This window comes from Myotis nattereri, assembly GCF_964212035.1.
Source record: "Myotis nattereri genome assembly, chromosome: 9".
In the NCBI taxonomy this organism is placed as follows: Eukaryota; Metazoa; Chordata; class Mammalia; order Chiroptera; family Vespertilionidae; genus Myotis; species Myotis nattereri.
Window position 1 is genome coordinate 3,875,354 of NC_138084.1, and position 26,711 is coordinate 3,902,064.

General features: G+C 54.1%; 1 protein-coding gene and 1 pseudogene across 4 annotated transcripts in view; one reads left to right on the forward strand and one right to left on the reverse strand.

Annotated features, from left to right (window-relative positions):
• Positions 1-25,937, reverse strand: part of LOC308525044 (phospholipase A and acyltransferase 3-like) — a 40,560-nt gene extending 14,623 nt beyond the window's left edge. The window contains exons 1-5 of one of the 3 annotated variants that reach the window (XM_081099744.1): positions 25,236-25,937; positions 24,435-24,629; positions 24,185-24,345; positions 21,346-21,454; positions 19,334-19,602 (exon numbers count right to left, since the gene is read on the reverse strand). In XM_081099744.1, coding sequence (XP_080955870.1) covers positions 19,334-19,602; positions 21,346-21,454; positions 24,185-24,193 — 387 coding nt within the window. In that variant the 5' untranslated portion in view covers positions 24,194-24,345; positions 24,435-24,629; positions 25,236-25,937. Of the gene's footprint in view, positions 1-19,333; positions 19,603-20,070; positions 20,137-21,345; positions 21,455-24,184; positions 24,346-24,434; positions 24,630-25,235 lie in introns of those variants that run through there. The other 2 variants (XM_081099743.1, XM_081099745.1) reach the window with 2 other exon arrangements.
• Positions 22,568-22,943, forward strand: LOC308525048 (mitochondrial import inner membrane translocase subunit TIM16-like; annotated as a pseudogene). The gene has a single exon. The product of its transcript is annotated as a mitochondrial import inner membrane translocase subunit TIM16-like (transcript).
• Positions 25,938-26,711: the final 774 nt, after the last annotated feature.

Below are 26,711 nucleotides of genomic sequence, written 5' to 3' on the forward strand. Positions count from 1 at the left end.
AGGGAACAGCAAGGCTTTTTGTCATGCAGGTTGCCTCTTTTTTCTATGGGGAGGAGGTCGGGGAAGGAGCCTACAGGACAGATTACTTTACCGGTGCCCAATCAGAAAATTCCAAATAGGTTGATTAAGATTTAATTTCCAGAAGAAGTTGAGACTACAATCAAATCAGGTATTAAATCTAAGGTTGGTATCATGGGATTTTAGCACAAGTGATGCCATTTGGGCCTAGAGATTTCTCTATACAGTGTGTCAGTGTAAGAAACATTCAAACTTGTAAGAATTTTTATGAGTTTATTTCATCCAAACTGATAACAATTGCTGAGAAGCTAAATCTCATCAGATTAAAAAAAATGCTCTAGAAAATGGCAGTTTACCACTTATTTTCAGAAGGAAACTGGTCTTGCAAGGTGTGTCAGGCCATAAAAACTGTGAACAATGCACTGCCCTGGGTTGGAGGAAGGGGGCACGGGGGAGGGGGGCGAAGGTCATTATCGCTGGCCCCAGGACAGATAATTGGATATGGCCTGGGGACCTCAACACCTGGGGGGCTTCCTGTAAGCCCACGAAAGGGGGCAGAACCATATCTGCAAGACAAAGGCTCCAGAAGGTTATAAAAAGTGAAGCCCTCTGCGTGTTTCTTTACTCTGATTTGGAAATTATTCCCGGAGTCCACTAGTGTTAATAAACAGGGTCCCTCCCTTTCTCTAGGAATCATACTTGGTATTTCTTTGGTCTTCTGTAACATATGGTCCCCTGACCTGGGAAGCTAACTACGTTTGGCTCTTGCCTTCCATGAGTGCATGGGGTTTGGGGCCCGGGGGCCCAGGACAGGCCTCCGGAAGGCGCCCGCTGCTGATTTTAGTAGAATTGAACTGGGGGCAACTCCAGGCACTCCCGGACTTCAGCCCAGGACCCGGCCAGCATCTGGAGAAAGTGGACTGACACCTCTGGACCTGTTGACAGAATCTGTAAGGTAGGGGCCCCAGTCAGTCAGGCCCACTCCAAGTGAGTGGAAGGGGGAGCTTGATTACCTCCCCGGAAGTCATCAGACTTCATCAGGTAAATCAGGAATCAGGACTCCGGAAGTGAGTGAATTCAGATTCAATTAAGGATTTATGGGTTCACTCTTCTGTTTGTTTGTGTGTGGGACTAGCCAATTTGCTACCAAGAAGGGAGGCTGGACGCAGCCTTAACTCCTCCAGTAGGTTCTCACTGAGACGTTGGTTGAGAATTCTGGTCTGGGGCATGGGTGCCAGGAGTGCCCCCATGCCCATCTGGGGAGTTGGGCATTATCTACTCAGCTCCAGTCTGGGCTAGTCTGAGAGATTGTGAGTACGGATGTTTGTCTGTCTTGGCATAATTATCTGCTGATTAACTGGTCTGTGTGAAAGCAAAAGCTACTTTGATTTTCTATTCGCTCATCTCGTTAAACTTTTGATTTGCTGAAGGCTGAACCCGTGATGGTCTGTAAAAGTCTCAAGCAGTGCTGTTGAGTTAGTTTTCTCAGAGTCGTTTGCTCTCTATCACGGGAAGAATCAGCCCACTTAGTAAAAATTTCTGTCTATGTTTGTATACTAGGGACTTTGGTTTTCTCTGTGATTTTGCTGTGTTAGGTTGAAATTTTGGAATTCTGGGGTAGATTTAAAGGTATTTGTGGCTTTTCTTGTCTGACTGGGACTTTCAGAGGCATGGCTCACAGCTCCGCAGGGCAGAGAGATTTTATAGGCCCTGCCTCCTGCCTGTGCTGAATTAAGGATCTTTTCTTTAAGGAGACCCTCCAGGCTTTTAGTTAATTTCCCTGCACCCTTGTCTGTCTCTCGCCACCGATCATCATGGGGTTGGGACAAAGTAAACCCACTGTTCTCAATTGCATGTTGGAAAATTTTGAAAAGGGTCCGAGTCTGGCCTGCCTTTGAAAAGGGTAGGAGAGAAGCATTCCTAGGCAGTTTTCTACTGCCTCTGTTCAGGGGCTTGTTCTGTATCTCTGCACCATTGAAAGTGATTTGGTGGTATTCTGTGGTGTAAATGTGGCACGTGCCGGTGTAAAAGTGTTTTCATGTTTGTTTCTGTTTTGTTTTTTAAAAAAAAAACCTTCTAAACCTCCCCCGAGTTTCCGTGGTGATTCAGAGTTTTAAATGGGGAATGTTATCTGTCTTTATTGTTTAAATATGTGTCTTTGTTGTTTGTTTAAAATTGTTTAGCTAGTGAAATTTCTGTTTGTGTCTCTTAAAAAAATATTAATGTATTGCTAATCTGAGGAATGTTAATTATTTACATGTCACCTAAAAATTAAAGCTGAGTTCTAACTAACTGGAAAGTATGGCTTTGGTGTAATGGAGGAAGGTAAAGAGAAATGTTGAAAGTTGAATGGATGACAGGCCAGTAAGCTGGGACAAGTAGAATAGGGAAACTGAGCAGAAATCCTGTCTTCCCTAAGTCCTTAAATCCTGTCTTCCCTAAATCAAGGACATTGGAGCCATCTTGTAAATCCTGTCTTCCCTAAACCAGGGACACTTGGGAGTAAATGATTTGCATTTGCCTCCCTAAACAGAGGTTAAATAATTTATGTCAATGTATTCAGGGAGACTGATAGAAATCTGATTAGTGTCATTTGCTGTCCACACCCAAGGACAAATGAGGTTAGAAAATAAGCCTTATTTTTATTAGTTCTTTTATTCGGGTATTTTTTAAAGAGGAGGCAACCTGGTTCCTCCCTGCAACATGGGTAATACCTCCTCCTCAAACTCCACGGTCTTAGAGTGTATGTTAAGGAAGTTTAAAAAGGGGTTTCTTGGGGACTACGGAGTAAAACTAGTCCCCTGGGAGTTAAAAAGGATGTGTGAAATAGACTGGCCATCTTTTGGAGTAGGATGGCCACCAGAGGGCACATTGGATGTCCCCATGATCAGGAATGTTCACAGAATTATCACCGGAGACCCAGGTCATCCCAACCAGTTCCCTTATATTGACCAGTGGCTAGAAATAGCAGAGCTTAAGATGCTTTGGATCTGGTTTTGTGTATATAAGGAAAAAGGGCAGGACCCTCAGAAGGGGAATAAGCCTCCTATTCTGCAGGAACCCCATGAGGAAGCCCTGCCAGTTCTGCCACCTCCATATGTGCCTCAAGCAGTACCCAGTGGCCCTTAAGCCTAGCCAGGGAAGCTTAGATACACCACCTCCTTTCATCTCCCCTCAACTGGACTCTACAGTCAGTTGGACGACGTTTGCGCTCAGCTGATCGGGGACCCAAACCACTCCTGGCTTTCTAGATGCCTTTCCAAGAAATGCAGGGTCCTCATATAATTGGAGAAAACAGGACCCCACAAGAGGGGGAATCAGTCTTTTACTACCAGCCTTTCACTATGACCGATATCTTAAATTGGGGGCATCACATTCTCACTTATTCTGAAAAACTTCAAGCTAATCTTTCAGACCCAGAAGACCACTTGGGTCGACTGCAAGCAACTCCTTCTCATGCTCTTTAACACTGAGGAGTGATGAGAATAATAACAGAAGCTTGGAAATGGCTCCAGACCCAGGCCCCGCCAGGGACACTAGACACAGACAGATGAGCCAGGGAGGCTCCCAGATGTGGAACCCAGATGGGACCCGAATTCGGAGGATGGGAGGGCCAGGTTAGAGAGATATTGACTGGCCTTCCTCCAGGAGCTCCGGGCTGAGGCCAAGAAGCCCACTAATACGGCCAAGACCTCTGAGGGTTTCCAGAGGCCTGATGAAAGTCTGGCAGCCTTTTATGAGAGACACCGTGAAGCATATCGAGTTTACACTCCCTTTGACCCAGAGGCCTCAGGGAATCAAACTATGGTCAATGCAGCCTTCCTTAGTCAGGCTCAGCCAGACATAAGGAGAAAGCTACAGAAGCTTGAAGGATTTGCGGGAAAGAATGCAACCAAGCTACTAGAAAGAGCAAACAAGGTTTTCATTAATTGGGGGGCTTGGCTCCCTCAGTTGCTGGGAGTGACCAAGAGAGCCAAGCCCCCCAAGCCACCCGCTCTCGGCCCGCTCTCCCACTCAGCTCTCTGTCTGGCCATAGGCCCGCCATCTTTGTCAGATTAATTTGCATACTCACTCATGATTGGCTTGGCCATTGCAGATGTATGGTCAATTTACATATTTCTCTTTTATTAGTATAGACTAGAGGCCCAGTGCACAAAATTCGTGCATGGGGAGGGTCCCTAGGCCTGGCTGGCAATTAGGGCCTATCTGTGGGGCTACCGGTGGGGCAATTGGGGGCCCCCTGGTGGCACCCGCCTTGGCTGGCCTGGGGCCTGAGGGCTGGGGGCAGCTCCTGAGTTGAGTGCCTGCCCCCCTGGTGGTCAGTGAACGTCATAGCAACTGGTCATTCAATTTGCATATTATGCTTTTATTATATAGGATTTTGCCCTTTAGCAAAGCAGACACACATATCAAAGGTAAGGTTTGGTAAACAATAAAGGATTATCAGGTTAAGAGAATTGCCTTCAGCTGTTAATCCAGCAGCAGGGAACAATATGCAGATTTTCAGCCCTGCTGAATATCAATAGTCCATCAGCCTTTTGAGGACTTTTCGGATTTATTATGACCTGCTGGTCCTAGCCTCCAGCAAGAACCAATACTGTAGTATTACTGTCAGAACCAATACTGCAGCATGATTGTGAGAACCAGTACTGCAGCATCACTGTGAGAACCAATACTGCAGCATTACTGTGAGAATCAATACTACAGCATTACTGTGAGAGCGAATACTGCAACATTACTGTGGGAATTAATACTGTAGCATTACGGTGAGAAGTAATACTTTAGCATTACTGTGAGAATCAATACTGCAGCATCACTGTGAGAATCAATACCGCAGCATCACTGTGAGAATCAATACTGCAGCATTACTGTGAGAATCAATACTACAGCATTACTGTGAGAGCGAATACTGCAACATTACTGTGGGAATTAATACTGTAGCATTACGGTGAGAAGTAATACTTTAGCATTACTGTGAGAATCAATACTGCAGCATTACTGTGAGAATCAATACTGCAGCATCACTGTGAGAATCAATACCGCAGCATTTCTGTGACAACCAATATGGAGCATTACTCTGAGAATCAATACTGCAGCATCACTGTGAGGATTAATACTGCAGCATCACCGTGAGGATTAATACTGCAGCATCACTGTGAGAATCAATACTGCAGCATCACTGTGAGAATCAATACTGCAGCATCACTGTGAGGATTAATACTGCAGCATCACTGTGAGGATTAATACTGCAGCATCACTGTGAGAACCAATACTGTAGCATTACTATGAGCATTAATATTGTAGCATTACTATGAGAATTAATGCTGCAGCATCACTGTGAGAACTAATGCTATAGTATTAGTGTGAGCATTAATGCTGTATTATAAATATAACAAATACCCTGCAAGATTCATTGCGGGTCTCCCAAAAACCCACGTTATGACGTCTAGGAAGAACTCCAGAGGTTAAAGGGTCGCCCATGAGGGACACTCAGCTGGCAGTGGCTGCACAGGGTCTCCCTGCCCTTTCCCTTCCTAGTCCTGTTACCTCCTCCGTCCTGCTCCTCCGTGCCCGCCCAGGGCACCTCTGCTTCATGACTAGAGAAGTTTTCAGCTTTTCTGTGTCTCTGTGTCTGACCTCTGCCAATGAGGAACCTCCTGCAGCGCTCAGCCCAGGCGGCCCAGCCAGAGGCCAGGGCTCCGCTTCCTTTGCCCCATTCCAAGCCGGTGCCCAGCAGCCCACACTCACCCTGGACGCTTCTCCTGATTCACCTCCTCGTCCATCTCCCGCCCATGACTCCGGTCAGGGCACCCAGTTCTGGATTTTGTGACCCACAGTTTCCTGCCAAGGTTCCCTGCCTTCTGTCCCTTCACCTCCACATCCAGTCCCCAGAACCCACTGTGTCCTTCCCACATGTCCCATCTGTCCATGACCGTCCTCTGGCCTCAGGGCACAGGATGACCCTGGGCAGCCACAGCCGCTCCTAACCCTTCCTCCCCCTCCTCCCCCTCCCTGCCCTCGGCCCCCCGGGCTGGCTGAAGGCCTTGCCTTTCCCTCCCCACAGCTCCCTCTGGCCTCTGCTCCTCTGCACCCCCCTTCTCTCTGCATCCAGTCCCTGCCCCACGCCCACTCCTCCTCTCCTCCCCCCAGACAGACCCCTCCTCTGAGGAGCCGCCCTGAAGGCCCACCCTGGCTCAGCTGCCAGGCTCAGGGTCCCAGCCCCTGGGACCGCCACCTCCCCCCACGTGGTCATGCTCTGCTGTGGTCCCTGTGCCTGTCTCACCCCCTCTGGGCTTTGGGCTCCATCAGGGGGATCCTGTGTGCTCAGCCCCCCGTCCCTGCACCTCCTGGGTCCTGAGAGGGGCCTGGTGTGGAACAGGAGGGAAGGACCTGTGGGGGCAGGAGGGCTGGAGGGCCAGGGGACCAGGGCTCAGGCCAGGCAGGCCCAGAGTTGGTGTCCATCTGGGAGAGAACAAGGGCATTCCTCACTCTGAAGGGAATGTTGGATTAAGGTGAGTCCTGGGCACTGTCCCAGGAGCAGGGCAGTGAGCTGGGGCCTGGTCTGGGGGAGGCAGTGGTTCCCAGGAGCAGTGAAGCAGGTGGACTGAGCTCTGGAGGGTGCAGGTGCCTTCCCGGAATCGCCCCATTTTCTGTAAGAGCCCTGCCCAGCTGGCTGCTTTCCCTGCACACCAGGCACTGGGCTGGCCCCACCCGGGACCCTGTGTGAGTCTGGACACCAAGGCTAATGGGGGCAGCTGTCCGCGTCGGAGGCTGAGAACCGAATGGGCAGCATCAGGCAGACACATGCCTGGGAGGAAGGAGGAGCCAGAACAGAGGGGCTGAGGAGGCATGAACCCCAGCAGCAGCTGAGGCCCACAGGCCGGGACCCACTGCTCCCCAAGTCCCGGGTCCCCCATCAGCCCACACTCCAGCTCCTCCCGAGCTCAGGCGGGCACAGCCCAGACACCGCACATCCTCCCACATGGCGCCCGACCCCACACGGTGCCAGACCCAGAGCGGGGCTCCCTCTGCCCGAACACCTCCCAGTCCTGCAGCGAAAGAGACTTAAACAACATACGGGTCTCCATGGAAGCCTTAGAGACAGCCTGGAGCTACCAGCAGGAGCACAGCCCCAGGCCCTCATGTAATGCAGGGAGCTGCCCTCCCCTGCAGAGCCGGTTCTAGAAAGAGCTGGGGACTTACCGAAGCCATTGTTGACCAGGGCAGGGTCTGCTTTCTGCTTCTAGGGCAACAGGTTTTATACTCGAGTGGACACTTTCGCTTTCACTTTCACTTTCCTTTTTTGTTCACAAGGACTGACCACTAAATGGTTTAAGGGACTCAGCATTTCTCAGGGGACAGGCCCCCGACTTCCCACCTCAAGGCCTGGAATGGCTGGGCCCGGGAGCCGCCGGAAGCGGTGAGCATCGGAGGGAAGCCTTACCCCTGCCCTGCCCTGGACACGGGCTCCCACTGCAGGACGGGGCATGGGCGGCCCAGCGGTCAGCCCCAGGCCCGCGTGGGCCCTGATCTTAGACCCGCCCCACGAGGACAGGAGCCACGGGCAGCCTTCGGGGCGGGACCCACGGGGAGGCCTCCGCAGGCGGGAGCCTGGCCCTCGGGGAGCCCAGGGATCAGTGGCCTCGGGGTGCATGTGGCGGGAGAAGCAGAGCTCCCCTGAGAGCGGCCCCCCAGCCCGGCCCGCGCTGTCCCTGGCACAGGAGGCGGGGGCGGGGCGCAGGCTCAGCCCAGCAGCTCCCGGGCACCAGGGCCCAGGCTTCTCCATCCTGTGGGTCCCGCTCTGCTGCGATGGTGGCTGTGGTGGCAGCAGCCTCCAGGGCACGTTCTCACTGGGCCCCGCCCAAGGGCATCAGAGCTGCTTTCATTCCCTGGTCTCCTCTGAGCGGGGAGACCCTCACCCACAGCCCCCTGCGGCCTGGCCCCGCTTCCCTGTGCAGGGCGGCGCCCGTTTCCATGGGAACCCGTCCTGGGCAGCGGGCAGGGGCTTCCCCGGGGCTCAGCCAGTTCTGTGGAGGGGCCGGTGCTGCCCAATGAAGGGCAGGGCTGTGGAGGTGCCTGTGCGTGTGGGGTGGAGCGGGCAGGGGAGGTGGCTATTGGCCAGGCAACCAGCACCTAAGCTGCGCTCACCCCTCCCGCCCCCTGTGCACGCGGCTTTACTGGAGCCACAGGGAGGCTGCTCAGCTCTCAGGCCACAGGGCGAGCGGGAGGGGGAGCCGCACTGAAGGCGGGAGGGGGGCAGCCAGCGGGGGACCTGGCAGAGCCCTTCCCTCCACCAGGAAGCTCTGTGTGCAGGGGCGCGGGAAGGCACCGCCTCTCCCACCCTGACCCCCATGACCCCCATCACCCCATGACCCCCATCACCCCTGTCATCCCATGACCACTTGACCCCCATCACCCCATGACCCCCATCACCCCCAAGACCCTATGACCCCATGACCCCCATCACCCCATCACCCCATGACCCCCATCACCCCCCATGATCCCCATGACCCACATGACCCCCATGACCCCCATAATCCCCATGACTCCCGATCCCGCTTCCCTGGGCCACACAGGCTCCCAAATTGCGGATCCAGGGACCACGGGTCCTCCGGCCAGGAAGGCAGAAGGGCCTCTGGGCAGCGTCTCCCTGTTTCCAAGTGAGTTTCACCCATAAAGGCGTCTAAGAGGCCCGGGGCGCCCACCTGCCCGCCTGCAGGTCATGCTCTTCCACGGGTGTCACCTGGGCCACTGCCCGCCGTCCCCTCCCTCATGCCCTCCTGCTGGGGGTGAGGGCCTCCCTGTGCCAGCCCCGAGGCCCTGAGTGGGTCCAAGCGCCCACGGGAGGTGCCTGCCCCTCGCAGGCCCGACTGCAGCTGCGGGGCCATGGACACCCGCCTCTGAGGCCCGTGTCCAGGCTCCACGAGCTAAGGTGGTTCTGCAGCCGCGGTCTCGCCTCTCCCGCCGCTGCCCCCCTCGGGGCCCGGCCTGTGGGTGTGGCTCTCGCCCACCTTCCTGACTGTGTCCCCCTCAAGGCCTCCGCTGTGGGTACGACCAGCACCTGAGCGGTTCTTTCCACTGAAACACCCCGAAGAGAGGTGAGGATTCTCTTCTTACTGAGGTGTGTGCGTTGTGCTTTTTCAAGAAATTGGCCCATTTCTTCCAGAATGTCAAGTGTGAGTAACGCTGTGCACAGGATCCCTGGGAGCCCCCGGTGCCCGCAGGCTCTGTAGTAACAGCTTCCCTTCCCTTCCCAATCCTGGTAATCAGTGTCTTCTCTCTGTTCCTTTGCCATCTTTTTAGGAGTTTGCTGACATAAGCGATGTTTTCAAAGACCCAGCGTTTGTTCGTTGGATTTTCTCGGTTCTGTCTGTGTGTCAGCTTCACTGGCTTCTGCGCTGTTATTTCCTTCCTTGCCCTGGCCTTGCTTTTCTCCTCCCCGTTCCTGTTTCTTGGGGTGGAGCTGGAATAGTAATCGGGGACTTCCTCTCGCTCCCAATCCCCCTCCCCGAACATTTACGGTACACATTTCCCAGTCACTGCTGCTGTACCTGCATCGCATGGATTTTTATCTATTGTCTATTTATTTGTTAATATCAATTTAACATTTTTTCAGGGCTTCATTTTGACCCAGGGGTTATTTAGAAACATGTTGTTCTCTATGTTGTTTTCTAGTTGTCCCATGATTTCTATATTCCCTTCTTTTTCGACTTCTGCTTTTGATCTTAGTTGAGTATTTTTTGTTTCCATTTCACCCCAGTTATGGGCTCATTAGCTTATGGAATCATTAGCTTTGCCTCCTCTTCTGTATTCTTAGTGAGGGCTTGAGAGCAGAGACTGTCCACCTCTACACCAATGACGTCTTGATCCAGATAAATCTTAGCTGTGGGGGCCTGTGCCTTGCAGGACATGTAGCCGTGGGGCTCAGCTGCTGCTGGGGTTCATGCCTCCTCAGCTCCTCTGTTCTCGATCCTCCTTCCTGCCACGCATGTGTCTGCCTGATGCTGCGCATTCCATTCTCAGGGTCAGACAGGGACAGCTCCCCGCCCCCATTAGCCCTGGTGTCCGGACTCTCACAGGATCCCGGGAGGGACCGGCCCAGAGCATAGTTTGCAGGGAAAGCAGCCAGCTGGGCAAGGCTCTTACAAGAAGTGGGGCGATTCCGGGAAGAAACATGCACCCTCCAGAGCTCAGTCCACCTGCTTCACTGCCTCTGGGAACCACTGCCTCCCCCAGACCAGGCCCCAGCTCCCTGCCCTGCTCCTGGGACAGTACCCAGGCCTCCCCTTAATCCAACATTCCCTTCAGAGTGAGAAATGCCCTTGTTCTCCCCCAGATGGACACCAACTCTGGGCCTGCCTGGCCTGAGCCCTGGTCCCCTGACCCTCCAGCCCTCCTGCTCCCACAGGTCCTTCCCTCCTGTTCCACACTAGGCCCCTCTCAGGACCCAGGAGATGCAAGGAGGGAGGGCCGAGCACACAGGACCCCCCTGATGGAGCTCAAAGCCCAGAAGGGGTGAGGCAGGCACAGGGACCACAGCAGAGCATGATCGGGAGAGGTGGTAGTCCCGGGGCTGGAGACACTGAGCATGTCAGCTGAGCCTGGCTGGGCCTTCAGGTCAGCTCCTCAGAGGAGGGGTCTGTCTGGGGGGAGGAGAGGAGGAATGGGCGTGGGGCAGGGACTGGGGGCAGAGAGAAGGAGGGTGCAGAGGAGCAGAGGCCAGAGGGAGCTGTGGGGAGGGAAAGGCAAGGCCTTCAGCCAGCCTGGGGGCCGAGGGCAGGGAGGGGCAGGTGGGTGGGGAAGGGTCAGGAGGGGCTGTGGCTGCCCAGGGGCATCCTGTGCCCTGAGGCCAGAGGAGGGCCATGGACAGATTGGACATGTGGGAAGGACACTGGGGATCCTGGGGGACTGGATGTGGAGGTGGAGGGACAGGGGGCAGGGAAACTGTGGGTCACAAAATTCAGAACTGGTGCCCTGAAGCGAGTCTTGGGCGGGAGATAGAGAGGAGGTGAATTCAGGACAGAACCGTCTCATGATCAGAAGAATCTGCTTGTCACTGACCAGGGTCTGTGCGCTGTCACCTACACTGACAGAGTGGAAAACGGTCAGAATGGATGGCAAATAGTAAGCGAAACCCACCTAATGCAGACGGCACTTAGGAGGCTGGGAACAGAGGGTGTGAGTGTGAGGCCCGGGTCCTGCTGTGGTTCACGCTGCCCCTGGTTGAATATTGAAATGAGTCGCCAACACTTTGAGGGCAGGGAAACTCCTGTGTGACACTGTACTGATAGATACGTGTCATTATAACGTGTCCAGATTCATAGAACGCACCACACCCAGAGCGAATCTAGGGCTAAACTTAGGTCTTTGGGTTATTACGATGTGCCGATGTAGGTTCATCCGTTATAACAAAAATACACGCTCTGGACAGGGATGCTGATAATGGGGGAGGCTCTGTGTGAGTGGGGGGTGGGGGACATATGGGAAATCTCTGTGCCTTCCTCTCCATTTCTTTATAAACCTACAATTTATCTAAAAATAAAATTGAGTCTTTTATAAAACATAACCTCCTCAGCGTATCCCTCTGCTAGCACCTAGTGTGCCCGGGCGTGGTCTCTAACGGGGCGGGTACCCTTTCCCTCCTCTTCCTCGCCTGGCCTCTGCCACCAGTGGCCCCACTGAATGGCCGCTCTCCGTGGTGGCAGCACAGCCCCTGACACTCTGACTGGAGACCTGGGGCGCCCCCTCCCCTGGGCTGCGCCTTCCCGGCAGGAGAAAGCTGGGGCCCGATGCCCTCGGTGCACAGACTCCAGGCGGGGACGGAGCTCGGGCTTCAGGGGTTGACGGAGGAGAAGGACTTGTACTTGCTGCCCAGCAGGGCCCTGCTCAGACCCCAGGGGCAATGTCCGCCTCCGTGCGGGTCCGGGAGGGTCCATGCGGGCCTCGCTCCCAGGCTGCCTCTGGGTCAGAGGGCACAGCCGCTCTGTGGGCCCAGCACCCAGCGGGTGGGACGGGAGAAGGCTTTCTCGCTTCCGGGTCTAAAGCTCCCCCATAGCCGTGGGAGGCGGGAATCCGGGGACTCGGGTCTAATGGGAGGCGTGAGCTCCGGGCTCTAATTCCAGGCAGGAAATCTCCCCTGGGACCAGCCCCAGGCTCCCAGCAGCTCTGGAGGGACCCCAGGGTGGTGCCAGCTCCGCCCCCTCCCCTGGGTGCCCCTGGACCAGGGGTGCGGAGCCATGGAGTTTGGTTCACCCACAGTCCCCTCCAAGGGAAACTGCCTCTGCCTCCAGGGTCAGGTGCAAACCATGTGACTGGGCCCATCAGTCAGAACTGATTGGCTCCGTGTGGTCACCTGACCCAGCAGCAGCCAATCAGGAGGCTGAGCTAGGAGTAAGCTGAGCCAATCAGAATCTCTCTCGGGAACTGGAGCAGGGAACCCAGGAGCTGCAGGCACTGAGGAGGGAGGCTGCTGAGCTGATGCGGAAAGAAAGGCCGGGGAGCGAGGAGTCGGGCGACCAGCGCCGCTGGGGAGAGGACGGCACTGATTGTTCCAGAACCAGGAGGAGGAGAGAGTGGCAGGAGGAACGGAGCTTCGGCCACTGGGGCTGCGTCACAGTCATGGCCGAGACTCCAACCCAATCCCAGCCGCTGAGCCCCGGCGGCCAATGGGACCTGCTCTGGCCTCACAGGTGTGTCTCCCGCCCTCACCCGTCCTCGCCCCCCGAGAGGAAACCTGGGAAAAGCAGAGAATGGCCGGGACGCACTCAGGCGGCTGGGGAAGAGCCCGGCACTGAGCTCGGCTGCCATGGCCACCCCCCCGGCTGGGGCTCAGCACAGACATTCATTTCTCACCGTCCTGGAAGCGGACAAGTTCAAGGCGAAGGTGCTGGCAGATCCAGTTCCTGGTGGAACCGCTTCCTGGCTTGCAAATGGCCACCTTCTCGCTCTGTCCTCACATGGAGCAGAGAGGGCTCTGGTCTGTCTTGTAAGGGCACGGACCCCATCATGCCCACCCGCACCCTCGCCACCACCCCATGACCTCCTCTGAGCCTCATGACCTCCCCGAGGCCCAGCTCCGAACACCAGCACATTGGGGGTCAGGGCTGCAACGTGAATGGGGGGGGGGGGGGACACACACACATTCAGTGCAAGACAGAGCCCAACTGTGTCTTTAATAGTATTCACACCAGCCGTATTTCCCCAATTAGATCTTCCTGTGCTTTTATAGCTCCATTGAAAGCAGCCTGACTGTTCTGGCTGACGAGGCTCAGTGGTTGAGTGTTGTTCCATGAACCAAGGTATGTCTGGTTCAATTCCCGGAGGCTTGATCCCCAGTAAAAGTGTGCAGGAGGCAGCCACTGATGTCTCTCTCCTATCCATTTTTCTCTCTGTTCCCTGTACCTTCCTCTCTTTCTAAAAAACAAAACAAAAAAAAACCATATTTTTTATAAATTTAGTCTAAATGAGTATAAAACAGTGAAATCAATAAACCCAAACCACCCCCGCTGGCTAAGCAAGGCCTCTCCAGACCACCTGGTTGCCGCTGGGATGATTCCTTGACCTCACTGGTCTTCCCACTCGCGTCTGCCCCGCAGGGACCCGATGAGGGCCGCCACGAACAGGCCCACGCCGAGGAGGCCCACTGCCACACCGCCCGCCACGACCGCTTCCGTGACCTGCAGCACAAGAGACGGGTGTCACACTCCTCATCAGGGGCCTGGCCACAGACACACCCCCCAAGAATCTTCACTCAGGAGAGACCCGCGTCCCTCCAACGGAACCACAGAAGGAGCGGGTGTTTGCAGGGCAACAGGCCACCAGGAGAGCGGAGAACAGGCGGGGAGAGAACGGGAGGGGGAAGGAGCTGTGGGTGTGAGGGAGACAGCGGCCCTGTGGGTGCTGAAAGGCTCAGAGAGCCGCAGGGGGTGCCGTGGGAAGAACACAGGCAGTGCCCACAAGGTCTAGGTGAGGGCTGGCCACTGGGAGCCTGAAGCAAGTTCAAAGTTGGGGAAACCCCCCTGTGAGCTCTCAGGACCCAGGGCTGGGCCGGGATGGTTCTGGGCGGCCCAGGAGCTGAGCCCGGCCCAGGCACAGCGTGGGCGCTGGGGGGGAGCTGCTGATCCCATGTCGTGACTGGGCAGCGGCTCATGGAGCGAGATCACCTGCTTCTGCGCTGACCGGGGAGGGTTCTGGACAAGGAAGCGGACACTCGGACAGCAGGGATGAGGCGGTGGAGACCTCAGGATGGTCCCTGAGGGTCGTGCACTCAGCAGCGCCGTGGGAGCCACCCCTGCCCACAGTGCTGTGCTGGGGAAGCGAGCGAAGACCAAGCGAGTGTTGACCCCAGTTGCAGCTGCTTCCAGGCGTCAACACTGGGCGGGACTCCCCCGGATCTCAAGTGTCTCCATCTGCCCCAAACCCTACTGATACCCGTGTTAGATGCCCCCTGTACAGCGGGGAAGACTGAGGGGGACAGGGGAAAGAGCTCCCCAAAGCCGCCCCACGCCCAGTGACAGGGACCAGGACGCCTGGTGTCCTAACAAGCCCGCCTAAGCCTCCTCCGCCGGAAGGAAAAATGCTCAAACCGAGCACATGGCAGGTTTCTGTGGAAGATCGTGACTGGGCGCCAGGTGAGCGGCTGGGGAAGGAAAAGCCGCACCGCCCACTTCATTCAGAGACACTCAGACCCGCTCCCACGTGTCCGCGATCAACAGACTTTCCTCAGCTCCACTCTGACTGGCACAGAGCTGACGGGTGTTTTAAAGGGTGCGCAACGGAGGGGGACATGTTAGGGCTCAGGAGTCCCTGAAATAAAAGTTTAAAAAGGGCCGGTGAGCATAGGTGGGGTTGGGCCTGGTGTCAGCCAGCTGGACGGATGGAAGCCCAGCTCCCAGCCTCCCACGTGAGAGGAGGCAGAGGCCCGGCCCTCCTGACACTGCATCTCTCTATATATTTTCTGTTAAGAATAGTTTATTGATTTTGTGAGAGAGAGGGAGGGAGAGGGAGAAGAATCCGTGTGAGAGCACATCGATGGGCTGCCTCCTGCTCACACCCCTGCGGGGTCAAGCCCGTAACCCAGGCCTGTGCCTGACCAGGAACTGAACTGGCAGCCTTCTGGTGCGCGGGATGACGCCCGAGAACGGAGCCACAGGACCAGGGCGGATGACGACATTTCAAAGGACAGGACGGCACCCAGGTCCTTGAGAGCGACACTCCTGAACTGCAGGCCACACACGCCCGTCCCGGGGCAGAGGGGGTTCCCAGTGGCAGCCCCTGTCAGTAAGCGCTCTGAGAGGCGCTCAGGGCCCGGCTCAGAGGTTGGCTGGACAGTCCCTTCTCCTGGCAGCCTTCCGCTTCTCCCGCAGGCATTTCAGGGGCTGGGGCCGGCCTAGGGGCGCCCACTCGCTTACGGAGGGAGATGGAGGGAGTCTCTGTAGACAGAGGCAGGGAGCAGGAAGGAGTAAGAGGGAGACAGACAGGCAAGGCTGAGTTCCCGGCTGTGGAAGGAGCTCAGAAGGGAGGCGCCAGGGACCAGCTGCTCAGGGGAAGAGACCTCCCGGAGACCCTCGGAAGCACAGCAGACGGCCAACCACCCCTGAAATGCTGGGGTCCCCAGATTGGCCCTCGGGGTTCCAGCACAGATGCATGATGGGCAGCCCTGACCTCAGGCTGCCAGCCTCCCACCTCAGCTCAAAGGAGGGAGACCCCACAGCAGGGTCCCCGCGGGCACCAGGGGGCACTTCCCAGTGGGTTCCCTGCTCCTCCCCTTTCAGCACACCCTTCTCCCCTCACAGAAGAGGAGCTTCGTCCACACTGACCAGGATCTACAGCCTTGGCCGAGGCGTAAGGTTCCAGCGAGGATGGGGCACCCACTGCTTCCAGACAGACCGGCCGAGGGAAGAACCAGGAGACCACATCCCCCCCAGGGAGGCTCCCTCCACCTCTGTTACTTTAGATGGGAATTCCCACCCCAGACACTTCCCATGGAAACGTGCTGTAATGTATTCATTTGATTTGGGGGGACAGGGATAGCCAGCTTTTTTCCTAAAATTAGCGAAGTCTGGCCCTAGCCAGTTTGGCTCAGTGGATACAGTGGAAAGAAGGGTTCCAGGTTCGATTCAGGTCAAGGGCATGTATCTCAGTTGCAGGCTCATCCCTGGCCCTAGATGGCGCTCAGGGGGGAGGCAACCAATCGATGTCTCTCCCTCACACCAATGTTCTCTCTCTGTGTCTCTCCCCTCCCTTCCACTCTCTAAAAATCAATGGAAAAATATCCTCGAATGAGGATTAACAATAAATAAATGTAAATAAATGAATGATATTAGGCGTGCTTTGGCCGACTGGTTGGCAGTAATGCCGGCTCTGACTATTTAAATGACATGCAGGCATTTTCCATTAACTGCACGAGCTAACTGTGCAACGCCAAGGACGTGAAGAAAATAGACACATATGTACCACGTACCAAAAATGCCGTCCTCTGAACTCTTGTATTTATAAACTTTTTAAATGTTCAATGTCAGCTAAGAATGTGTGAGGAGTATGTGGTTTTTCAAATTATCTGAGACCAGGAGTCCACACACTATGGCACAGGGGCCCAAGCGAGCCCACTGCCAGGTCTGATCACATGATTGATCCGATACTCCCTCCCCTGGGCACTGACCTTTAGGCCGCTTCACAGCCAACATTCCCTTTTGCTTAGATCACATTCCACTTGCTAAGACCATTATCCTTCCCCTCAGGACCCACCTAGAGAATTCTCCACCCAGAAAAAGCCTGCCTGGAGTCCTTTAAAATTTCTGACTCCTGTGGGTGCTGGTGCCATTTTGGGGTTCAGCCCATCTGGTATCCAGATGACCTAATAAATTCATAATATAAAAGGCTAATATGCTAAGTGTCCCTCCAACAGTCCAACCGGTCACTATGACATGCGCTGACCACCAGGAGGCAAACGCTTAATGCAGGAGCTGCCATGACGCGCACTGGCCATTTACAAAGAAATGGCACCATGGACCTGGCATCAATAAAGCAACACTCGGCTTCCCCCAAGTGGGACACAGGCCCCACAACCACCCCAGAGCCAACAGCCCACCAAATGGCAGCCAACACTGCCAAGACCCCTTGGCCCCATGACGCAAAATGCAGCCCCCAGCCCAGCCCAGCCCAGAAAGAGTGGCTGTGGGCGCTTGGTAATGACATCACCTAGCAATGCCCAGCTTCCTCTCCCTAGCAACTAGCGTCCTTGGAGTTTCTTCAGCCCAGGAACACAACTTGCTTTATAGTCAGGTGCAAACATTTTACACTTTAACCAAATATCTGTGAAGCGTTTTCCCGTGCCTCATCTCATTTGATCCTCACAGAAGTCCTGGAGTAGGTAGATAGGAGACTTGGTAGAATCCTATTTTCTTTTCATTAGCCAGAAAACAGAAATTTAGTAAGTTTAGAAATTTGACCTGACTGAAAAGAAGTAAGAAATGGTGGACCTTGAAAATGACTTCATGTTTTCACACTTTGCAGAATATAGTCAAACACGGCTGCAGTTACATATTTCACCCTTTGTTCTCCCGTGTGATCTACAATAATAATCTGCTTCATGTTGATATTTACTGCTGTGTTGCTAACAATTACCTGAAAGAGAAGTTGGGGTGCTTCACTGGGCTGGAAAAAGTTTAGCTACATCAGAAAGCAGGTCTAATTAAGCAAGTTTATCCTGTATAATAAAAGAGTAATATGCAAATAGATCGAACCACAGAACAACCAAACAACCAATCAAAGCATAATATGCTAATGCCATGCTGAGGCTGCTCAACTGCTCACTATGTCGCGCACTGACCACCAGGGGGCAGACAGTCAACTGGTCAATCAGTCGCTATGACATGCACTGACCACCAAAGGGCAGATGCTCCAACCTGTACGTTAGCTTGCTGCTGGGGTCCGGCTGATTGATCAGGACTAAGCAAGATGGGCTGAACACACCCTGGAGCCCCTCCCACGGTCCCTCCCCGGCCCAATGGTGCACCTATGGGGTCCCTCAGCCTAGCCTGCGCCCTCTCACAATCTGGGACCCTCAGAAGATGTCGGAGAGCCAGTTTCAGCCTGATCCTACAGGCACTACCATTGGGAGGGTGCCAGACACAAGGCTCATGGCTGGTGAGCACTGCTGCAGCAGTGCAAGCCTCTCTTGATTGGGACTGATTGGGAATGAGCCCACAGTAGGCACAGTGGAGCCAGGATGAGTGGGAGCAGCAGGTAGGACCTGCAGGCGGCGTTGGACCGTGGGTTTTGGCCCAATCCCTGCCGGCCACCCAGAGGGACCCCATCCGTGATCAAATTCATGCACCAGGCCTCTAGTCTATATATATAAAGCTCTCGCTGGCGCCAATTGCACACGTGGATCCCATCTGTCATTGTCAATCAGGAATTCAGTTGACACTTGTATTACAGAGAAAGGGTGAATATCTATATTAAAAAATTTCTTCTAATTAATTTCCTTTCAATGTGCATGAGTTCATGCACCTGGCCTCTAGTAAATTCATAATTCTGTACCCCTTTAGGTCCGTGCGTTCCTCCTTCAGCGATTCTAACACCCACCACTGTTTTCATAAAATCTTTTTTAGGAACGGCCTTACCCACTCCATTAGGGATTGTCCACGACTGCGTTTCTGCTACAAAGCTGCGGAGTCAAGTGGAGAGACAGAGCCCACATGGGCCAGAGCCCGAAAGGTGTCCCCCCTGGCACTTCCCAGAAAACATCTGTGTGGCTCTTCCTCCTCCTGGCTCCCACTTTTTCTCCTCCCTCAGCCAGTAGTCCTTGTCGCCCCTGGTCATTTCCAGCTCATTTTGCAGTTTCAGATTAATCAAAAGAATTAAATCAGATTCAGCTCGGGCGTCGCCTCTACTGTGATGCCTCCTGGATCAGGCACCTGGGTTCAAATCCCACCTCTGCACGTGGCTGTCAGGTGCTAGAGACTCAATGCCTAGTGGTGGAATGAGTTAGGTGAGTTAGTAAAGCACCGTGAGCCTCAGTTTCCCCATCTGTAAAGTGGGGATAAAACAACCCTCCTCTGGAGCTATGGGAGGGGCCAAAGGTGACTGTCATGGCTGCGACATCACCCCCTAACCTCACTGGTCTGCACAGCGACTGGCACATCTCCCCACCCTCCTCCCTACCCCGACTGCCACTCCCTCGGGGCAGGGGTTCTGTCCCTGCTATTTTGTGACCTTCATGCCTCCGTCCCCGCCCACACGGATGCCCAGCCACTGTCAGCGGAGGGAATGGTCTGGTTCCTGGGGACAGGGACACGGGCTGAGGACGCACCTGGTCGCTGCGGTGGACTCCGTAGCGCAGCTCGTTCACGAAGTGCTCACAGTTGTCGCTGGTCAGCTTGTAGAGCATCTCCTGCCCCACCATCTCCTCCGCCTGACGCACAATTTTGCTGGGAGGCAGCGGGGAGTACTTCCAGTCATGCTTGTTATTGACATGGTACTTGTCTTTCCCGGCCACTTCAGACAGCAGCTGCTTCTTCACGATGGCCTTGTCGGTCAGGGCGGACATGAGGCTGGCCGCCCCCGCCCCTGCGATTTCACCTGTGGTTCCCAAAGAGGAAACAGGCCGATGATCAGGGCTGAGAGCAGGCAAACAGGCAGCCCCACTGCCCGGGGCTTCATCAGTGAGGATGAGCTGGGGAAAGACCGGCCCCCTGCCTGGCTTCAACCTCAAACACAGGCCGACCCCGCCTGGGTGCCCTTGGAGAAGTCACAGATGCCCCTGGACTCTGGCTCCCTCATTTCTAAAGCCAAGGATGTGGATTCTCTAAAGGCCCCTGTGGGCACAGATGACCCTGAAAGATGCAGGAGGGGCAGAGGGTACAGGGCACAGACCCCAGGTGCAGCCCAGCCAGAGCGGGGTGGGCCCTCAGCGGCCAGGGTGACATGGTTCCAATAGTAGGAAAGGAGGCTGCTGGGCAAGCCCAGGCCTGACCTGCAAACCCAGAGCCCCACCCAGCGTGTGGCCTCAGGCCAGTCCTTCTCCTCTCAGGGGCTGTCATCACTTACAGATGGAAGGGCCTGGGTCAGGTGGTGGCCACACTCTCCCAGCTCTGAATTCTCAGATTTGCCCCTAACAGGACGCCTGCCTCCTGCCTCACCCAGGCTTCTGGGAAAGCTGACAGGAGAAGGTGAGTGATGGGCTCTGGAACCCACAGCAGTTCTTATTTGGTTCTTAAAAGGGCATTTGACCCTGGCCAGTGTGGCTCAGTTGGTTGGAGCATCGTCCTGTACACAGAGAGGGAGAGAGAGAGAGAGAAACGTCTCACATCAATGTTTCTCTCTCTCTCTCTCTCTCTCTCTCTCTCTCTCTCTCTCTCTCTCTCTCTCCTCCCCACCTTCTCTAAAAATCAATGGATAAAATATCCTCAGCCCTAACTGGTTTGGCTCAGTGGATAGAGCGTCGGCCTGCGGACTGAAGGGTCCCAGGTTCGGTTCCAGTCAAGGGCATATACCGTGGTTGCGGGCACATCCCCAGTCGGGGGTGTGCAGGAGGCAGCTGATCGATGTTTCTCTCTCATCGATGTTTCTAGCTCTCTATCCCTCTCCCTTCCTCTCTGTAAAAAACCAATAAAATATATATTAAAAAAAATTCACATGTGTGTGCACACACCTGCTGTACAGCTGTTTGTAAAGGTGGCACCGTCTGCCATGAAATGCAGGCATCGATTTTATTTGGCCCATTCCCTGCTGTTGGTGGTTCCCAAGCTTTTGGCATTTGCTTTAATGCCACGATGCTCTGGGAGGGAAGGGAGGTTGGCCCAGCACCCGCCAGGACCCGCCCCCCCCCCCCCCCCCGGTGTGGTCCTGCATCCCACCCTGCACACGGGGAGGTGGGGTTCTGATCTGCTCTACAGAGGGTGCAGCTGAGCTAGGGGGCAAGTCACATGGGCAAGTACCAGCTCGGCAAGCGGAGGCCCCAGGATCCCAAACAGGTTCTGCTAAGTGGGAGGCCCTCGCTCCTTCCATGCCTCTGAGCCAGCTGTATGCTGTGTCCTACTAATCTGCCCCCAGAACATCGAGCACACACAAAGGGGTGCTTCCCTGAGACAGTGGGTTGGCTGGAAGTGAGCCCCAGTATCACCTGGAATAAAGGCCAACAGTCCGTCTCTCCACGAACTCACTGCTGAGGAAGAGGAGCGGCTGCAGACCTACCAGGGAACCTCATGCAGCCAATGGCCAGGGAGAGCCCACCATCCAGGCACTGGGTGAGAACAGCGCACGAGTGTGCAGCCGCTGACACTCCCCCCTCTGCCCTGAGCTTCAGCGGAGAACCAGCCTTACTTGGAGGAGCCAGGTGCACCACGTAGCCATCCCCCACATAGAGGGCCCAGTGCGCGTAACCAAAGCGGAAAATCTCAATCAGGTCTCCAGGTTTCGGTTCAGCCTGTGACTGAAAAACCAGAGACAGACTGAGGTTAGTCCTCACAGGGAACATTAAACATGACCTGTAAGGAGCCCCAGCCCAGCCTGCAAGCTCCCTCTGATCATCTCCTGCAGGAAATGGAAGAGGACACTCTCCTCACACAGATGGAAAGTCCCTCCTTTACTGGAGCTGCTGAGCTGGAAGTGAGCTCTTTGGGGGACAAAGAAGAGATGGACAGGGTGTCCGGAGGGGAGGTGTGGGCAGCTGTGCAGCACGGGGGTGTGGCCGAGAGGTGGGCAGGCATGGGCATGGGCACATGTTATGCCAGAGCATGTTGGTGTCAGTGAGTGAGTATATGACTCCCAGGAAGTCTCAAATGCCCCATCAACGACCCCCACCTTGCGCCGGGCCTGAGTGATTCTGAGTGATAGAGCCCGGACTTGCACAGCCAGACACGGTGCTCACCAGGGCCCACATTTCATATCCATCACTCCTTTGACCACAAACTGTCATGACCCCATTTGACAGATGAGAAGACTGAGTCTTAGGAAGGCTAGGTAACATGCAAAGCTCCTTACCCAGTGAACAGAGAGAAAGATCAAACCTAGTCTGTATGTTACCAACGCTGCGCCCTTAAAATCCCAGAGCATCCCAGGCAGGCGAGGCCGCTGAAGTCTGGGCGCCAGGCCAAGACCCAGCTGGGGACCCAGGGTGTGCCTGGAGTTGGTGGCAGGGCAGTGCCCTTCTGGAGATTGCATGAGCAGGAAGTATGTTGCCCTCATCCCACTGGGAATGCGAGATAAGCCCTTATCACACAGGTTCTATTTTAGGATCGCTCCGAGGCCAGCCAGCACCTCTCCTCCCCTGACTCAGGTGAGCGGGGTCACAAGGGCCAGACCACCGGGAGCAGGGTGGGTGGCTGTTGCTGGGTGAAGTGAGGATGGCTGCCAACCGGAAGTCTGCTGGGGAGACGTGGTTGAGAGAAAAGCTCTTGACTACAGGCGTCATGTGTCAACCTGACGGTAGATGGAACAATTTGCGCATCAAAAAGACACACAGCATGGACCTGCTGGCCGCCCTTGAGCCGGAGCCGCGAGGCGTGGAAAACGGAGCCCGTGCCCCCGAGGCAGAGCGGCTGCCATGGCCAAGTGCCCGGCCCAGATCATGGTGATGGGGCGCAGGTGGCGGGCAGAGCCTGTGCCCGGGCCCTGCGGCAGGAATTTGCAGCCAGCCCGGCAGCAGCTAATCCCCGGGGACGTGCCGGACACCAGCCTGCAGCCGCCTCTCACCTCTCCGGCCTCAGCCTCCGGAGGCACAGCAGATTCCCAGTGTCTCCGAACTGAACCCCGAGGAGATCCAGAAGAAGCACGAACACCTATTCAAGGTGAATGATAAATCTGTGGGCGGCTCCTTCTACCTGCCGTCAAAGGTGGTCCGAGCGAAGGAGCGCCTTGAGGAGGAGCTCCGGATCCAGAGCCAGGAGGACAGGGAGAAAGAGAAGAGGCCACAAACGTGACCACTGGCTCCTCCCACCCCCCTCCCCCCATCCCCATCCCCCTCTAATTTACAGCTCATTAATAAATGTCTTTTCCGCAAAAAAATAATAATAATAAAATAAAAAGACACACAGCAGATATGTGAATAAACACATCAATGTGTTCATAATGAGGCTTTCAAAATGCCTTAGTCACCTTTGGAGGATGCGAAAGAATCACCATATTATTTCAAAAGCTGGTAAATAAAGGAAAAGATTCAAGCATTTCCTAAGTGAACTGTACTCAGACAACCAAGTTAAGAATTAGCCGAAACCGGTGTGGCTCAGTGGATAGAACGTTGGCCTGCGGACTGAAAGGTCCCAGGTTCGATTCCGGTCAAGGGCATGTACCTGGGTTGCGGGCACATCCCCAGTGGGAGATGCGCAGGAGGCAGCTGATCGATGTTTCTCTCTCATCGATGTTTCTAACTCTCTATCTCTATCCCTTCCTCTCTGTAAAAAATCAATAAAAATATATTAAAAAAAAAAAAAAGAATGACAGCAAAACCCAAAGCCACAAAACAACACTTAAAGGCGGCTACACTTCTATATGCAAAGGACTAGAAAACCCCTGGCAGGACACGGACGGAGCCACACAGAGAAGGGACTGTGAGCCGGGAGTGGGTGGGGGGGATGAGAAGGGGGGTGCAGGGGACTTTAACCTTAATGTTAGGTTTCCATTTGGGTTTGGTGGCGGTGGAGGCTAACAAGGAAGATGTGCTCACATATTTGTAGCAGAGATTAACTAAAAGCCTTTTGCTTGGTGTCGGGATGCAGCGAGCATTCAGAAATGTGACTGTTACGGAGCCAGAAGGAATGAGCAACACATGGAAGGGAAAGAGAGGGATGGAAAGAAAAGCAGAGGGAACAGGTGAGCTGCTTGGAGAGGAGGGTGGACAAGACCCCTTCCTGCAGTCCCATCTCGGCCCCACACCACTGGGAGCCGTTCTCCTGTCCCTCCCTCCCAGCTCCTCCCAGCCAAGCAGGACAGTGTGGCTGAGGAGGTGGGACTGGGCAGTGGGCAGAGGCTGCCCGCCCTGAGCCCACCATTCCTGCCTCTTCACAAAGGCTCGGGGGAGCCCTCACACCCCGAGTAGCAGACCCTCAGGCCTTGGCAGGCACCCATGCCCCTCAGTGCCAGAGCTACAGCCCAGCAAGGAGACCCACATCAACACCACTAACAGGATTGCGGTGTTTGAATTAAAAGCTTTCTGGGGACTTACCGGAGCCATCCTCCTGTGCAGGTGTGTCTGTGTGCTGCTGCCTCGGGCCCAGCCTTCTGTGATCAAGAGTTTCGTTTTCCCTCTGACCCAGCCCAGGAACACAAACACCTGTACTTAAAGCGACGTCATGGGCTCCTCTGTGAGACATGTGTCCAGCTGACCTGCGAGGTAATGACTCAGTGAGAGGAGGGTCATGTTCTTCACATTTAGGTTTAGCATGTATTACCATATGCTACTAATAAATACATACATTTTTTAAAATAAAAATGCAAATCAAATATCACACAAAATCTGCTCTTTGTTCAATGCAGGGCCAACGTACAGGCCAGGTAGACACATAGGCCTGGAAACCAGCCAGAGAGAAATCGAAGTCCACATGCAGAGTCAGAAGGATTCGGTGGTGGCTACAATCAGCGTCACGGTCATAAGTCACCAAATCTCAGGGCTGAGAGAAGAGGAGAGAGGAACAGCAGGGTCAGGGGGGTGTGGGGCGAGGAGGAAAGGAGAGACAGAAGGAGGGAGGAGCTCCCAGGAGATCCGAACACGGGGACTGACCATGACCAGAACACACCAATGATTCCAGCAACCACTAAGCAGATGGAACCAGACAAAACCTGTCATCAGAGGCGCATGCCCCACACTGGGAACAGGGCGCCTGCTCACTCCTCGCCCTCCCTCTCCTCCTCCCCCTTCCCCCAGTTCAGAAACACATCCCAGACCAATTGGAAACCCAAATCCACCACTGCCTGGGTGTGGAGAGGCCCATTTTTTGGCACCAGCGAGCTACCCCCTCCAAAGCCCCAAATAAGAGTCTCTCACTGACATCCCCTGTGGCTGTAACATCCTGGGCAAAGGGGTGGGTGGAGTGGGGAGGGCCCTTCGCATCCTCATTGTGTGGCATGGGGAGTTGTAGCCAATTTCCTGAATTTTGTGCCTATGATTGTCTTGCTCTTAGAAAATATTTCCTGCGTATAAATGTGTCCCTTAAACAACATATACATATTTCGTTTGCATTTTTTGAATGTGGTAAAATCAGAATCAAGTGTCTTACGTTGCACAACTTGATGATGTTTGCCCAATATTAGGTTCCTATGGATTCGTGTTCATTCACATCATGTGGAATGCAGCACAGTTTGATCATCCTCTCCTGTCAGTGCACATGGGGTGTTCCCAGGGGGTTGCATTGCAGACAAAGTTGCCATGAGCATGTGTTAATCCTCACACATGCCTCCCAGTGCACCTGGAGTCTTCTCTAAGCAGAGGCTGTTCCACCTTTTTAACCAAGATCCATGGTAAGAAATACATTTTATAAGGAACCAGGATAGGATATATAGGACTTCAGGCATATAAATAAAAGTCTTACCAAAATCTAGATGAGATACACTCTGATAAATTCTGTTCTTTATTTTTTCTAACATACTGACTGTGACCGACTAAACTAAAGTTATCACTGACTAAAGGGTCACAAACCAGAGTTGTTGGGTTGTATGGTATTGTTAGGCAGGATAGATGGCTGCTAGGGCAGAAGGAGAAGAAGTGGGTAGGGAAAGAGGGAATTTTTCTCACCCACTGAATGAAGAAGTCAGCAATCTTGGGACTTGCGAAGATAAAATTGCTAGATGTTGTCATAAATTTTGGGAAAAGCCACAACAATGTAAAAGGGAGACCTGGAAATCTAGTCTGTTGCCCAAGATATCTAGCAGGGGAATCTTGAAACCTATAAGAAGGGAAAATATAAAACCCTTAAACCCCCACCAGGCGGGGCGCTGAGACTAGCTGAGCTGCCGACTTGTGCTTTATGCCAAGTGTATTTTTAATAAATATTCTTGCTTTGCTTCAACACTGCTTTTGGTCACTTGCCTGAATTCTTTCTCAAAAGCCTGACAAGAGCCGAGGAGGGGAGAGGCCCCTTAGACTTAGGCAGCTCTCTGGTAGCAGTATGACCTTCTTCAACTTTATTAGAGAAAAAATGCAAAATTAAGTTTCCCTTGGCAGTACACCAGAGTCACAATTGCTCAACATCTTTTTAAATATTTGTCAGCCTGGAAGTAATAGCATAGGATCTTTTTCACATTTCTATGTTTATTGGACATTTGTATTTACACCGTGAGCTCTGAGGGTGTTTCCAGAAGAAATTAGCATTTAAATTAGGAGACTGAGTAAAGAAGGTGACTCACCAGTGTGGGCAGGCATCATCCAATCCACTGAGGGTCCAAACAGAACAAAAGGTGGAGAAAAGACTAACTCTCTCTTCTTGAGCCGGGATGTCCATCTGTGATGCCCTTGGACATCATAGTTCCTGTTTCTCAAGGCTTTGAACTCCAGTTGACACCAATGGCCTTAACACCTTATTTGCAGTCCTTTAGCCTCTCAACAAATTACACCACTGGCTTTTCTGGTCCACTGCTTGCAAATGACAGATTGTAAGACTTCTCGGCCTCCATAAGCATGTGAGCCAATTCATGTAATAAATCTCATATATCCATATCTGTATCTATATCTGTATCCTATTGGTTCTTTTTCTCTG